Genomic DNA, 13,514 nt, shown 5'->3' with positions numbered 1-13,514 from the left:
CAAGGGGTGGCAGTAGGAGGCTGCAGGTGGAGGCTTCTCTCAGCACAGGCCCCCACTTTGGTGAGCAGCCTGACTAGGGACGGGAGGGAAGAGGCAGAGGGAGCCCCCCGTGGCTTTGAAGTCATCGTTCCTGGTGCAGGACCCTCGGGTAGCAGAGAGCCACTGAGTTGTGGGTTTGGATTTAGCGCAGGGGAATTTTCCGGAACACCCCAGGCCCCAGAACCTACTGTCTCAAGATGCCGCGCTGATCAGGAAAAGGGCCGCTGCTAGGCAGCCTGGCCTGGTGCTGGGAGCTCGGGCCCCTAGTGCCGCAGTTCCGTGTAGGAGCAGCCGTCCGCCCCGCGCCTTGGTGGTGGCCTCTGCCAGGCTCGGTGGCTGTGGTTTGGTTTCGCAGCTGCGCCCCGGACTCTCCCCTTCTTGCCGCCCCATCCCCTCCTCTCCCCTCCCCTCCCTGCCTCCCCTCTCTTCCCCCCTCCCCCATCCCTGGCTCAGGCCACAGGGCGGCAGGTTGGCAGGGCTCTCAGTTGGTCGGGACCCCGCCTGGGCTGCATTCACAGTTCTTCTCTTCCCCCTTCTTTCCCTGTGTGTGCTTGTCTCCCTGCAGTCTGATAGATTTCACCCGGTTACCGTCTCCAACCCCCGAAAACAAGGACTTGTTTTTTGTCACAAGGTCCTCCGGGGTCCAGCCCTCACCTGCCCGCAGCTCGAGTTACTCGGAAGCCAACGAGCCCGATCTTCAGATGGCCAACGGCGGCAAGAGTCTGTCCATGGTGGACCTCCAAGACACCCGCGTGCTGGATGGGGAGGCAGGCTCCCCAGCAGGCCCCGACACCCTCGCCGCCGATGGCCAAGCGCCCGCGACTCAGCTGGTGGCTGGGTGGCCAGCCCGGGCGGCCCCCGTGAGCCTGGCAGGGCTGGCCACAGTGCGGCGGGCAGGCCAGACGCCCACCACGCCGGGCACGTCGGAGGGCGCGCCGGGTCGGCCCCAGCTCCTGGCACCGCTGTCCTTCCAGAATCCCGTGTACCAGATGGCGGCCGGCCTGCCACTGTCTCCCCGCGGCCTCGGCGACTCGGGCTCCGAGGGCCACAGCTCCCTGAGCTCCCACAGCAACAGCGAAGAGCTGGCAGCTGCCGCCAAGCTGGGCAGCTTCAGCAGCAGCGGCGCCGCAGCCGCCCCCGAAGACCTGGGCCGGCGCCCCGGGGAGCTGGCACGGCGGCAGGTGTCGCTGACCGAGAAGGGTGGGCAGCCCACGGTGCCACGGCAGAACAGTGCCGGCCCCCAGCGGAGGATCGATCAGCCGCCGCCACCACCCCCGCCGCCACCCCCCGCGCCCCGAGGCCGGACGCCGCCCACCCTGCTGAGCACCCTGCAGTACCCACGGCCGTCGAGTGGAACGCTGGCCTCGGCCTCGCCCGACTGGGCTGGGCCCGGAGCGCGGCTGCGGCAACAGTCCTCGTCCTCCAAGGGCGACAGCCCCGAGCTGAAGCCTCGCGCCGTGCACAAGCAGGTCAGTGCTGCCAGGCGGAGAGGGCAGGCCACCACCCCCCGCCCCAGGGTGGGGTCCGGCTAACCCCCCACGTCGTGCTGCTCCTCCCGGCCACGTCATCTCCACCCGCACCCAGCTGCCATCCCATGCTGAATGATGCCACACTTGGCCCCATCCCACCAGCTACTTGCCGTGACAGCCCCCCAGTGGCCCTGGCCTAAATCCTGTGAACCAGCTTCACTGTGGCTTGGGGTTCCTCTGCCAGTTTCCCCAGAGACAGCTGGGGTCAGGAAGAAAGAGGAAGGGATCTGTCTGCCCATCTCCAGTTCCAAAGCCTGTTAAAGCCCAACCCAGGGTAGGAGTCCACCTAGCCGCTCGTCCCCCTCCTGCTCTGAGCTGGTCTTCAGGGCTCTGCACAGAGTTATAGGTTCTTCGGGTTAGACACCAACCTGCCAGCCCAAGCCCACTGGCTCTCTCCCAGGCGGCAGAGAAGCCATGTTCAGCTAGGCTCCCCTCCCACCCCCGGCTCGTGACAGCCTCAGGCTGCGTCTAGGAGGTGAAACTCCCCAGGGCCTGGGGCTGCATCAGAGATGCCCGTCCGTCCCTGTGCCGCACCCGGGACCACCCCTTCCCCCCCGCCCCAGTCCCTCACAGTTGTGTTTCATCGCAGGGCCCTTCACCCGTGAGCCCCAATGCCCTGGACCGCACGGCTGCCTGGCTCTTGACCATGAATGCACAGTTGTTAGAAGACGAGGGCCTGGGCCCAGACCCCCCGCACAGGGATAGGCTAAGGAGTAAGGAGGAACTCAGCCAAGCGGAAAAGGTAAAAACCAGACCCTGGCCACTCGGACAGGGTGAGCTGCCTCCCCAAGGCAGGACGCCCTCTCCCCTTGAGCCCTGAATTCAGGGCGCTGCTCATTCCTGCACATGTCCAGTCCCCTCCCCACCCCTGGTCCCACGTCAGGACGGCAGTCAGGGGAATTTGGAGGATTTAGTATAAGCCTGAGGTTTCCTCTATGGGCTGCACGTGAGACTTGCCCAGGAACTGTGTTGAATCAGATTCAGGAGGCACATTCCCTCGGTGACTGGGCAGCCAAGCTTCTGGGACGTGGGGCTCAGAGGTACCCGAGACATGCATGGAGACCTCATGTACCAAGAGGCAGAGAGACAGCGGGGAGGGGACGCCACCAGGACCCTCTGCTCTGGGACGGTCCCTGCCCGCCGCCTGGCTCTGCATCCTCCTCTCCACCAGGGTCTGGGAGAGAAAGCCAGGGGGCGGTGGTGTCCCATGGCCATGGAGGTGTTTCTTCCTTCCAGGAGGAAAGTATTGGTCCTAAAACCTCCAAACCCCAGCCCTAGATTACATCTAGCATTTAGTGGGCAGTGGGATGCTTCTGTTCTCCAAAATTCTTCTAGTTAATGTGGCAACTGCCCTGGATCCCTCACCTCCTCCCAGAGGCCAAAGCTCATACTGTCACAAGGCCCCGCAGGACAGCAGCCACTTGCCCATGCGCCTTGGGTGCCTGCAGTCCTCTTGGCCCCAGGAAAGCCTGTCGCAGCCTCTCGGGTGAGGGCACACAAGTCAGGGTGTTTGCTTTCCCTCCCACCGGCCTGCGGCCGGGTCCATGTCCATGCTGCATTCCGCCGCCTCCACCATCCCCCTCCTTGGTCCGCCACATCCACCTGTTTCCACCATTATTACGTGCAGGGGACCAGGGCCCATGGGGCACAGTGCTCCCAGAGCCAGAGCTTGGCTAGGGAGCAAGGAGAGCCTGCCTCACTCCAGGCTTTGCACCTTTCTGAGACTCCGTTTCCAAGTGTGAGTTATGGGGATGGCTCGAAGGATTTCAGGGGTCAGGCTGCAGCTGGCTTGTTCTTTTCCCTTGTTCCTTAGCCCAGGGAGCTGCTGTTTCTCATGCTTTCTTTGCTGTTAACCCTGGCAGGCAGATCCTGGAGTTGCCTTGAACTCCTTGAACACCTGGTCCTGCCTGTGCCAGGGAGGGCCCTTCTGACACCACTCTGAGCAGAAGAGCCATGATGGGCCTTTTATCCTGGAGCTGGGCTCTCCCCTGGGGCCAGTTTTGTTTCAGGAGATAGCCTTGCCATCTCCTGATGTTTGGGCCACACTTTACTGATGAGCAAGACCCAAGGAGAGGCCCTTCCTGCTTCCCCACTCTCTGGACTCTCAGGGTGCCCAGCCCCCACCTCCCACCTCCAACCCTTTGATTCTGGTCTTGACCCCACCTCCCCTTCTGTTCAGCTCATACGGCCTGCTAGCTCACTGCTTCTCTTGCTAATTTACACATCCCTCCTCTTCCCCAAAGGCCAGGAGTGCCAAGCTGAGTCAGACCCAGAGAGCCCTGGACCACTTTGCCTTTAATCTCTCCCTGCACTTGCCATGCGACTCGCCATGACTTTAGGGTCAAATGGAGGCTGGGAGGCTAGTATCTCACCCCATTAGTCACTCTACTCCCCAGGTGCTTGGTTCACTTCCCTTCTGGACCCCAGTTTCCCCTCCTGTAGAGCCCCCACCTCTCAAAGTGCTCTGATTGCCTTTGTTTACCTTTGTAAGGAGAAGTTTACCTTTGTTTATTAGGAGAAGCTCAAGACCCTTATTGTGAGATCTGGGTTTGAGTCTTTATCCCGCTCATAGGCGTAGGTTAGGCTTGGGGGTGGGAGAGCCCTGGACAGGAGCCAGGCATTGAGTCTCACCCCGTACGCCAGCTCTGGCTGGGGTCCCTGGGCGTCTCCCTGCTGTGTGAACTGGGCTGGGCTGGTGATGACCCCTGGGGCGTTCCGAGCCAGGCTGCCTCCCGGTGGGCTCATGCGCCTGTGCTTTCTGTCCTGGGTGCTGTGCCGTGGTGCGCTGCCCTCCTGGCAGGATCTGGCAGTGCTGCAGGACAAGTTGCGAATCTCCACCAAGAAGCTGGAGGAGTATGAGACCCTGTTCAAGTGCCAGGAGGAGACGACCCAGAAGCTGGTGCTGGAGTACCAGGCACGTCTAGAGGAGGGCGAGGAGCGGCTGCGGCGGCAGCAGGAGGACAAGGACATCCAGATGAAGGGCATCATCAGCAGGTGAGGGCGGCCAGCCGGTCCCTGCTCCAGGCCCAGCCCTGGCCCCACACGTGCAGAGGGGCAGGCCTGCCCGCTGCCCTCCAGGAGGCCCCGGATCCCAGGGACGGGCTGCTCAGCTGCCTTGATGAGCTGAGCGCAGAGAAGAGTCTGAGGCGGCAGGGATTGCGTGGCAGCAGCCCGGAGGAGGGCAGGAGCTTGGAGTGCAGGGCACCGCAGCGGTACAGCGTGGGTTGGTGGTGGAGTGTATAGGTGGCCTGGCCGAAGCGAGGTCAGCTGAGGCAGCATGCAGAGGGCCTTGGGGCCCCCATGGGGAGTCACGTTTTCGTAGAGTTTAGAAGCTGGGTGGAGGGGGTACCAGGAAAGACAATGAGGACCCATCCAGTCCAGGGCAGGGGAAGTAGGAATACATGTCAGTTACATGCAGCTGGTGAGGGTGGGAGTGAGAGGAGGGAGGCAGACAAAATAACGCTGATTTTTACCAAGAGCATCCAGCTGTGTCTTGGTGCCAGTTACTGAGATGAGGACCTTTGGAAGAAGACCGGTTTGGGTAGGGAGGGGGAGAGGTGAGGCCAGTGTTGGGTGTGTTGAGTTTTAAGGTGCCTGTGGGTTATGCAGGACGATTTCCAGGTGGACCAGCGACTTGAGTGCTGCCTCTCATCTTCACTGACGGCTTATCTTTATTTCCGTGTTGATTTGCCTCTCTCTCCCCCCCTGCCCGTCTGTAAGCAGGGAGTGTTGTCGAGGTGTAGCCTCCTCCTTTATGGCAGTAACACCAAGTCCGAGGCAACAGTGCGCACTGACGTGTTAGTTTCCGTGGTACAGGAGTCTGTCCTGAGCATAGATTTAGCAGGTGTGCAGTAAATATGATGTTTCCCAGCCTGGCCTTGTGCTTTGTCCACTATTAAAAAATCCTTCCTTAATTCCTCCTGTGTACACTACCTGCTTCTCTGCTCCTAATTATCGTTTACTTGATTGACCTGTGGGTTTCCTCTCTATAAAATGGTTAGCGTGAGCAGAGGGCCTATAACCGGGGTGACAAGGAGCCCACTGTTCACTCAACTGCCAGCTCTGCTCTTGGCTCACCTCATGTGTGTGACTCCAAAAGAGAAAACACTTTTTAACCTAACCACTTCTTTCTCACCCTGTTCTTTGAAGGATGCATCTTTTCCTGAATTCAGTGGCTTACTTAACATTTATTTCTACTACCCAGTCCTGGTGTATTTCCTCCCTACTGTAAATGTTAACCAGGTCAATTTGGTTGATAGTGTTGTTCAGATCTTCTGTATCTTTAGTGGGTTTTCTGTGTACTTATTTACTGTTCTGCCAGTTATTTAGAAAAGGATAATGAAGTTTCTAATCATAATTACGAATTTATTTCTTCTTTCATTTCTGTTGGTTTTTACTTTATAGTCACTGAAACTTTATTTTTAGGTGCGTACAGATTTAGACTTATCATGTGCTGTTGACGAACTGACCCTTTATCGTTACAAGATCATCTTGTAATATTCCTCCTAACATCCTCATAATTATCCCTCATAATACTCCTTTCTATGAAGTCCACTTTGATATTAATACAGCTACCTTTAACTTTTTTTTTAATTGACATTAGCCCATTATATCCTTTTTCATCCTTATACTTTGAACAAAGCTATGTCCCTCCCTCACTACATAAAGTGAGTTTCTGTCACAGACACCTTATTCTTCCTGCTGCTTATCTAATCTTAGTTTCTGCCTTTGAGTTGGAATGTTTAGACTATTTACATTTCTTGTAATTGTGAGTATAATTATGTTTAAACCTATTATCTTGCTACTTGTTTTCTCTTTGTACCATCTGCTCCTTTTCCGGCCCTCTTCTAGATTGACTTCTTTTTATGATTCCATCTTACCTCCTTTATTGGCATATTAGCTGTATCTTGTTGCCTGAGGGGCAGAGGTTGGAAACTGTTTGTAAGGGGTGGATAGTAGATATCTAGGCTTGGCAGGCCATAGGACGTCTGTCACAGCTGTGCACCTCTGCTGTTTTAGAAGGATGTGCACGGTGTGGCCGTTTACCAAAGCGAGCAGTGGACAAGATTTTGCCCTTATGTGGGCTACACTAGCAGGGACTATGATGGGATTTTTGTTCTTCTGTCCTTAATGTATTGATATCACTTTTCCTCTGGCTGATTTGCAGATTTCTTCCTTTATCGTCGATTGCCAACAATTAGATTACGAAGTGCCTTGACGTGTTTTCTTGTTTCTGGAGTTTGAGCTGTTGGATCTGTGGGTGTAGGGTTCTGCCTCCCCAGGCTGTTTTCTGGAATTCTCATTGCACGTATATTAGTCTTCTTTATATTGTCCCACGTCCTACCAGTGCTGCTTTATTTTTAAATTTTTTTCCTGTGTCTTATCTTGGATTGTTACAGTGTGCCTTCACGTTCATTCGTGGTTCAGTGTCCAGTCTGTTACTCCTATCCAGTATTTTTTTCATTTCAGATGTATTTTTTGCCTCTAAACTTTCCGTTTGGTTTAAATCCCATCCGTTTCTCTTCTCATCTTGCTCATGCTTTTCCTCTGTTTTCTTGAGCACATAGAATATATTTACAACAGTTGTTCTAACGTCCTTGTCTACTAATCCTGTCATCTGACATTTCCAAGTCTGTCTTGATTGATGTTCTTCCTGGTTAAGGGTTATGTTTTCCTACTTCTCTGCATGCTTGGTGAGTTTTGGTTAGATGCCAGACATTGTGATTTTTTTTTTTACGTAGCTGCTGGATGTCTTATGTTCCTTTAAGTACCTGGGCGCTTTGTTCTGGGACACAATGAAGTTGGAGGAGTCTGTCTGATTCTTTCCGAGGTTAGTTTGTAAGCTCTGTTGGGGTGGGTCTTGGGTAGGCTTTAGTCCAGAGCTAATCAGGCTCTGTGTTTACTAACCCAGGAGTGTTTTTACTGCCTGGAATGACCCTAAACTATTTTAGGGTTAGTTTTGTGTATTCCTTTCCAGTGGCTCTCGCCTGTTTTTCTCACAAGCATGCAGACCAGTTCTCAGCCAAAGCCCCAAGGGGACCCCTCAGGAGATGGGTAGAGTCTTCTGTCGCATCCTCCCCAACCCCAACCCTCCATCCTCCCCGGTACCCTGACCCTCTGTGATCACTTCCGTCCTTTGCTTGCCTGGACTCTCAGCAGTGGGCGGGGCTCCCCTCACGTGTTCCCATCTCTTGGGAGTCCCGTGCTATACTGCGCTGCCTGTTTTTCAGTGTCTGGAAACCTTTGTTTCATATATTTTGTTCCGTTTCCTAGTTTGGTGTTTCTGTGGCAGGAGGTTAAACCCAGTGCCTGTTATTCCACCATAGCTGGAAACAGAAGTTTCTCCCACTTCCCCCATTGCTTCCACCTCCTCCTCTTCATCCAGGCTTTGCTCAGTGTCTTATGTTCCTGTGACAAAGGAACGCCCACCCCCGACCTTGGCAGGATCTCACACCCCTTCTCCTCAACCCCGATCCCACTGGCTTTTCATGACAGTCCTGTGTGGTACCTGCCCCTGCACCGCTGACCTTCCTGTGTGTCTGCTATGAGATGGGCTAAGTGCTTGCCTGGGGCTTAGATGCTGTGCTGCACCGAAGTCCCGAGGGTAGAGACAGAAGTAAAGCCGTGCGTGCTCAGTCGCGTCTGACTGTTCTGCAGCCCCATGGACTGTAGTCCACCAGGTCCCTTTGTCCATGGGGTTTTCCCGGCAAGAATACTGGAGTGGGTTGCCATGTCCTCCCCCAGGGGATCTTCCCAATGCAGGGATCCAACCCGCACCTCCTGCATTGCAGGCTGATTCTTTACCCCTGAGCCAGCTGGGAAGCCCAAAGAAAGCAGTAAGTGAACTCATCTGAGAAGAGCATAGAGCAAGAATGACGGGCTGAGGCAGAGCCCTGGGAACCCTGCGGTCCTTGGGGGAGACAGGACAAGGAGTCTCCAGAGCAGTGGCCGGGGAGCTAGGATTCAGGCCCAGAGAGAGCAGGGGGAAGTTAGGGGTGATCAGCAATGACGGACAGGTCTGTGAGAGACCAGCAGGGCGAGACCAGGGATGGTCTCAGGGCGGGAGCAGCTGGCAGCAGGCCCACGCCGGCCCTCGTTCTGAACTTTTGGACACCGTGATCCTCATGTCGTCCCAGCTCGTCATCCACCCAACAGCCCTTGCCTGCCCTGCGGTGTCCCGTTCAGCTGCACCCCACCCTCCAGGATGGTTAGCCGCTTCCCGGTCTCTGTTCCCGTGGCTCCTGAGGGTAGCTGCTGTCTCCCTGCGCCTTGTGGCTTCATCCTGCCACCTCGAGTACCCGGTGCAGCCTCAGCGAATAGAGTGGGTGGAGAAAGTTCTTGAGCCCTGCAGGGCCTCTGTTCCCCACTCAAACCACAAGTCTCATGATGTGACACCACTTGCCCAGCCTTGGGGTGCGTGAGGATCTAATACCCACCCCACCCCCTTGGCTCCTGGAGGAACATCAGAAGGGGGCCATGCCAGGGGCTTCTGGGGATTTGGGGACAGAATCTGGGGCAGGTGAAATGTAAGGAAGGAGCAGGCTCAGCCCGCGTCGGGTGGCGGAGGCCACCTCCGTCCCAGGCAAGGGTGGGAGGTGAGTCTGTGGTCCAAGGAGGGGCTCTCCTAGTGTGTCCCCCTCTGTGAGGGCGTGATGACTTGTTCCCACGAGGCCGCACACTCACCCCCTCACTTGCACCCTCAAATGCCGGCCTGACTGTCCTTGTATCTGGTAACAGGTTGATGTCAGTGGAGGAGGAGCTGAAGAAAGACCATGCGGAGATGCAAGCAGCTGTAGACTCCAAACAGAAGATCATTGATGCTCAGGTGTGGGGCTCCGGCCTTTCGGACAGCCGCAGGTGTTAAAGGACCTGGGATTAGGAGGGGGTGGCTTCGCAGAAGCGAAGGAGGATAGGAGATAGGTATCTCTGCCTCAAGAAGTCGGAGTCAAGGGTCTCAGTGGACCACAAGCTCACTAGGATAGGCTTTGAAAAGGGCGGGACCGCTCCTCCCCTGCTTGGGCAGCTTAGTTAGGTCTTACCTTTCACCAGGTGTTCTGACCAGAGTAGAAGCTGCTGGGAGGGGAATGGGGAAGGCTGGGTGACAGCAGGCTGGGGACAGAGAACAAGGGAACTCTTGTGCAGACCCTTGGCTTCCCAATGCGTTGAGGGAGGAAGACAGTTGAGAGACTGGCTTCCAGTCTCCTTCATCCAGGTCTGTGCCCTTTTCTTCTCCAGGGCCAGTCCTTGCTCAGTCGGGAAACTGCACAGGCTGATGGGAGCTGTGACCTGTGTGTTACACACACACACACACACACACACGCACACGCACATGAGTGAATGTGCCTGCCCTCGGGGCTTCAAGGAGCTGGCACATGACACCACTAGGGCTGTTGGGGTGAGAAGCAGGTAATGAGGTAGGGACACGAGGAAGGTGGGCTCTCTGAGGTCCTCTCCCATGAGGGCGAGCTGCCTCCTCCCGGCTTCAGGAACTCTGCATCCTCGGTGTTTGTCCTCCCAGCCACCTCACTCCCCGCTCTTGTAGGCAGCCACAGCTCCGGGGAGACCCCTTTCCCAGCACGGACCCCGCGCCACCCCCCCTACCTTGGGCCCAGCAGCCCATGGCTCAACCCCTGCTGACGCCCTCTTTGTTCCACAGGAGAAGCGCATCGCCTCACTGGACGCAGCCAACGCGCGCCTCATGAGCGCCCTGACGCAGCTCAAAGAGAGGTACAGCATGCAAGCCCGTAACGGCCTCTCCCCCACCAACCCCACCAAATTGCAGATTACTGAAAACGGCGAGTTCCGAAACAGCAGCAATTGTTAACCTGCCCGAGGAGGGGAGGACTCTGGTGGCCCAGGGCGGGGTCTCAGCCTGGGGAGGAGCAGCGCCGGGGGCCCAGAGGCCGAGGCTCGCCTCCCCCCCTCCACCCGCGGCCCAGGAGGCGGCTGCAGAGGGAGCCGCGAGAGACTGACGCAGTGCAAGCGGGGGACACCGGCCCGCTCCCCCGAGAAGCGTGTTGGGCGCAGGCTGGGGAGTGGGTGCAGCCTAGCGCGGGCAGGGGCCTGTCGCAGTGTCTGTTTTGGGTGTTGAACTTGGTGCGCGTCCCCTTTCCTCCTTCACCTGGCTGAGTGCATGTACCCCCGCCCCGACACACCATTCCTCCACACAGGGGGAGCCACCCGGAGAGTTGGAGGGTCAGAGAGCCAGGGGTCTCCTGCCGTGGCTTCCCCTCGCCTCCCAGAGACCCAGGACTCCCGGGCAGCCAGGCGCTGCCTTGTGGGACCTGTCACTCGGTTCCAGAAGCCGACAGGCTGGTCAGCAGGCAGACAGAGGGTGGGGAGGATGGAGCTGCCAGAGCGCTGTGTCCCCTCGCCTGTCTGCACCCTGAGCACCTGCCAGTGCATGCTTGGGGCCCCCTCCTGGCTGTGCGGAGCCGAGGCATCACCCCCACACCTGTCCCCAGCCCCTCGGCCCGCCCCCTCCCGCCCGAACTCTGTCAGATAGAAGGTCTATAGACCCAGTGAGGATCTCAGCTCTTCCTTCTGGGCCCTCGTACCCATGGGAAGATCAGAGCCTCCCTCACTTGCCACAGGGGCCCAGGCTGATGTGCTGGGCTCCCCCCCGAAGCCAAAGATCTGGGCAGAGCTGGCCCAGGTGGCACCGTAGCAGTGGCCGCCTGTCTCCCAGAGCTTGCGTGACCACGCGGTGGCCCCACAGGGAGTGGCCAGCAGGTATTCCCCACCCCACCCCACCCCACCCCCGCCCTCCCTAGAGACAGGCTGAGCTTTCCTGGTGGATGGTTAGAAAAAGAATTCTAGTGCCCACAGGCCCTGAGAAGGTGGATAACTGTGATTTTTTTTCCTTTCACAGTATGCATTAGAAACAAAAGCCCGCTTGCTCGCTTGCTGGAACACAGGGGCCTTTTAAATTGAGCGTGCGCACTGCATGGGAAATAGCGGCCCTGGAGGATGTTAGACTTGCTCCCTCTCCAAGACCGCGGCAGCCTGCACCCGCCCCCTTGCGTGCGGCCGGCCTCTGCCTCACCCTCCCGGGCCCACCGAGGACCCAGGCGCTGCAGACAGGGGAGGGGAGGGGCCCACCCACGGCTGGGGCCGGTTTCCCTCAGCCCCAGGCTGTTCTGTAGCTTGTGGGCCCTCCCCACTGCCCCCCCGCTCCCACCCTTGCGGGACATAAGTGGGCAGGAACTTGGGTCTCTCTCGTCCTTGTTCCCACCCCTGACCCTAGGGAATCTTGGGGCCAGAGCTGGGGCATCCATCCCACAGCCAGGAGCCATCCCGACTGCCTTCAGCCGTGGGAAAGCTGGGGAGTCACCCCTTCCTGCCTTTGGGGCGGGAGCCGCTCCACCAGGACCCAGAGTTGGGGAGCAACAGGGGCTGGGTGGCTCAGACCACACTGCACCCCATCCTGGGGTGGAACCTGCAGCTCAGTTAGCCCAGAGACCTGCTGGTGGGGAGAGGTCAGGACCCCCCGAAAGGTCACAGACCTCAGGAAGGCAGGCCGTGGCGGGTGGAGGCCCTGCCCCACTCCTCTGGCCGCATAGGCAAGGCCTGGCCCCAGGGACGTCAGCCTCTGGTTCCGACGCACCCCTCTTCTGCCTGGCGAATGCTCCCCACCCGCCCCCCACCCCTCTCCCGCGGATGCCTCGTTGAGCGTTGAGCGACCTCGGATTGAACCGAGCGCCTCTTAGCAATACAGGGGGAGGGTCCCAGGGCCTGCACAGCCAGGCTCCGGAGGCCGGTGCTGGCAGCCCTTGGCCTGGGTTGCGAGCTCTCGGGCCGAGAGCCTTATCTACTTAGTGCAAAAACTGTAAAAGTGTACAGACTCTCCACAGATTTTTATCTGAACTGCAAGTCTGACGATTTTTGTAAATGTTCTTGGTGTTTGACTGTAATGTAACTATTTCACCCAATGGTTGTACATAGTCCTTCAGTCCTGGTGCTGCCGAGGGCTGCCCGGGACCGCTGCTCTCTGGCGGTTTTTTATTTTATTTTTAATCTAGATGACAGTATTGGGCAGGAGGCAGAGGTCAGAGGTCGGGGATCTGGGGGTTGGCGTTTTGCAGTGTGCTGTCTGGGTGGCTGGGGAATGCGCGCCCCCTCTGGGTCACCCTGAACCCGCGTCCCTGAGGGAGGGATGGGGGGGACGGGGGTCCCAAGCCCAGTGCACCCCCACCCCCACCACCAGAGAAGGCTGTCCCCCGGCCCTCTCCTGCCAACAGAGAGGCCTGACTTTCCGCCTAACTTTTATGTTTAGGGTGAAGGAAACTGCCAAACTTTCTTTGAGTGAAGATTCTTTCCAACCGCCCAGAATGAGGGTGGGGAACCCAGGGCAGAGCTCCAGGCGACCCCCACCCTGCAGAGCATCTGCCCCGGTGTACACCTCTCACCCCCTCCCACCCCATCCGTCTGCGTAAGGCAGACCCCAGGGAAACAGCCCCTCTTTTTCTACACACTCTCCCAGCTCCTCCAGCCCCACTCCACCTCCCGCCCCGCCTTTTGTAAGTATGTGAAAAGGAAAAAAATGCAAACGTTGGAGTCTTGGCCAGAGTGCCTCCCTCCAGCTGTGACTCTAACTATGTAATAATGTACAGAGAAAGTTGTTGGTGTTCTAAGACTGTGTGGCTGTGCAATTTCTGTACATTTGCAATTAGAAATATTAAAGATTTATTTAGCTATTTTAAGCCTGACTCGCCTCTCCATGCAACTGTGTCTCGAGCTTTTCCAGAAGTGACCCCCGAGTCATAGACTGACACTGTTTTGTACCAGGGGACCCCAGCACTTGGTTCACCCCAGTGGCAGTTGAGGGTCGGGAAGGAGGACTGGGGTCTCTTTCTGGAACCGGAAATCTGCCCCAGCCCCTGAAATCTGGCTCAAGGAGGGAAGGAGCTTGGTCCAGAGTCACTAGCAGGTTGTGACTGAACGAGA

At 57.6% G+C, this 13,514-nt stretch overlaps 1 protein-coding gene across 14 annotated transcripts in view; it reads left to right on the top strand.

Moving 5' to 3' along the window:
• DAB2IP (DAB2 interacting protein) overlaps nucleotides 1-13,270 on the top strand; it is a 209,595-nt gene extending 196,325 nt beyond the window's left edge. For 12 of the 14 annotated variants that reach the window (XM_042245746.1, XM_042245744.1, XM_042245748.1 and 9 more), the window contains 5 exons: nucleotides 605-1,508; nucleotides 2,158-2,310; nucleotides 4,369-4,562; nucleotides 9,306-9,393; nucleotides 10,225-13,270. In XM_042245746.1, the coding sequence (XP_042101680.1) occupies nucleotides 605-1,508; nucleotides 2,158-2,310; nucleotides 4,369-4,562; nucleotides 9,306-9,393; nucleotides 10,225-10,392 (1,507 nt within the window). In that variant the 3' untranslated portion in view covers nucleotides 10,393-13,270. The remainder of the gene's footprint in view (nucleotides 1-604; nucleotides 1,509-2,157; nucleotides 2,311-4,368; nucleotides 4,563-9,305; nucleotides 9,394-10,224) is intronic. The other 2 variants (XM_042245747.2, XM_042245745.2) reach the window with 2 other exon arrangements.
• The last annotated feature ends 244 nt before the right edge of the window (nucleotides 13,271-13,514 follow it).

This window comes from Ovis aries, chromosome 3, assembly GCF_016772045.2.
Source record: "Ovis aries strain OAR_USU_Benz2616 breed Rambouillet chromosome 3, ARS-UI_Ramb_v3.0, whole genome shotgun sequence".
Taxonomy (NCBI): Eukaryota; Metazoa; Chordata; class Mammalia; order Artiodactyla; family Bovidae; genus Ovis; species Ovis aries.
The sequence above is the reverse complement of the archived record's forward strand: the minus strand, read 5'-3'. Positions and strand labels throughout refer to the sequence as shown.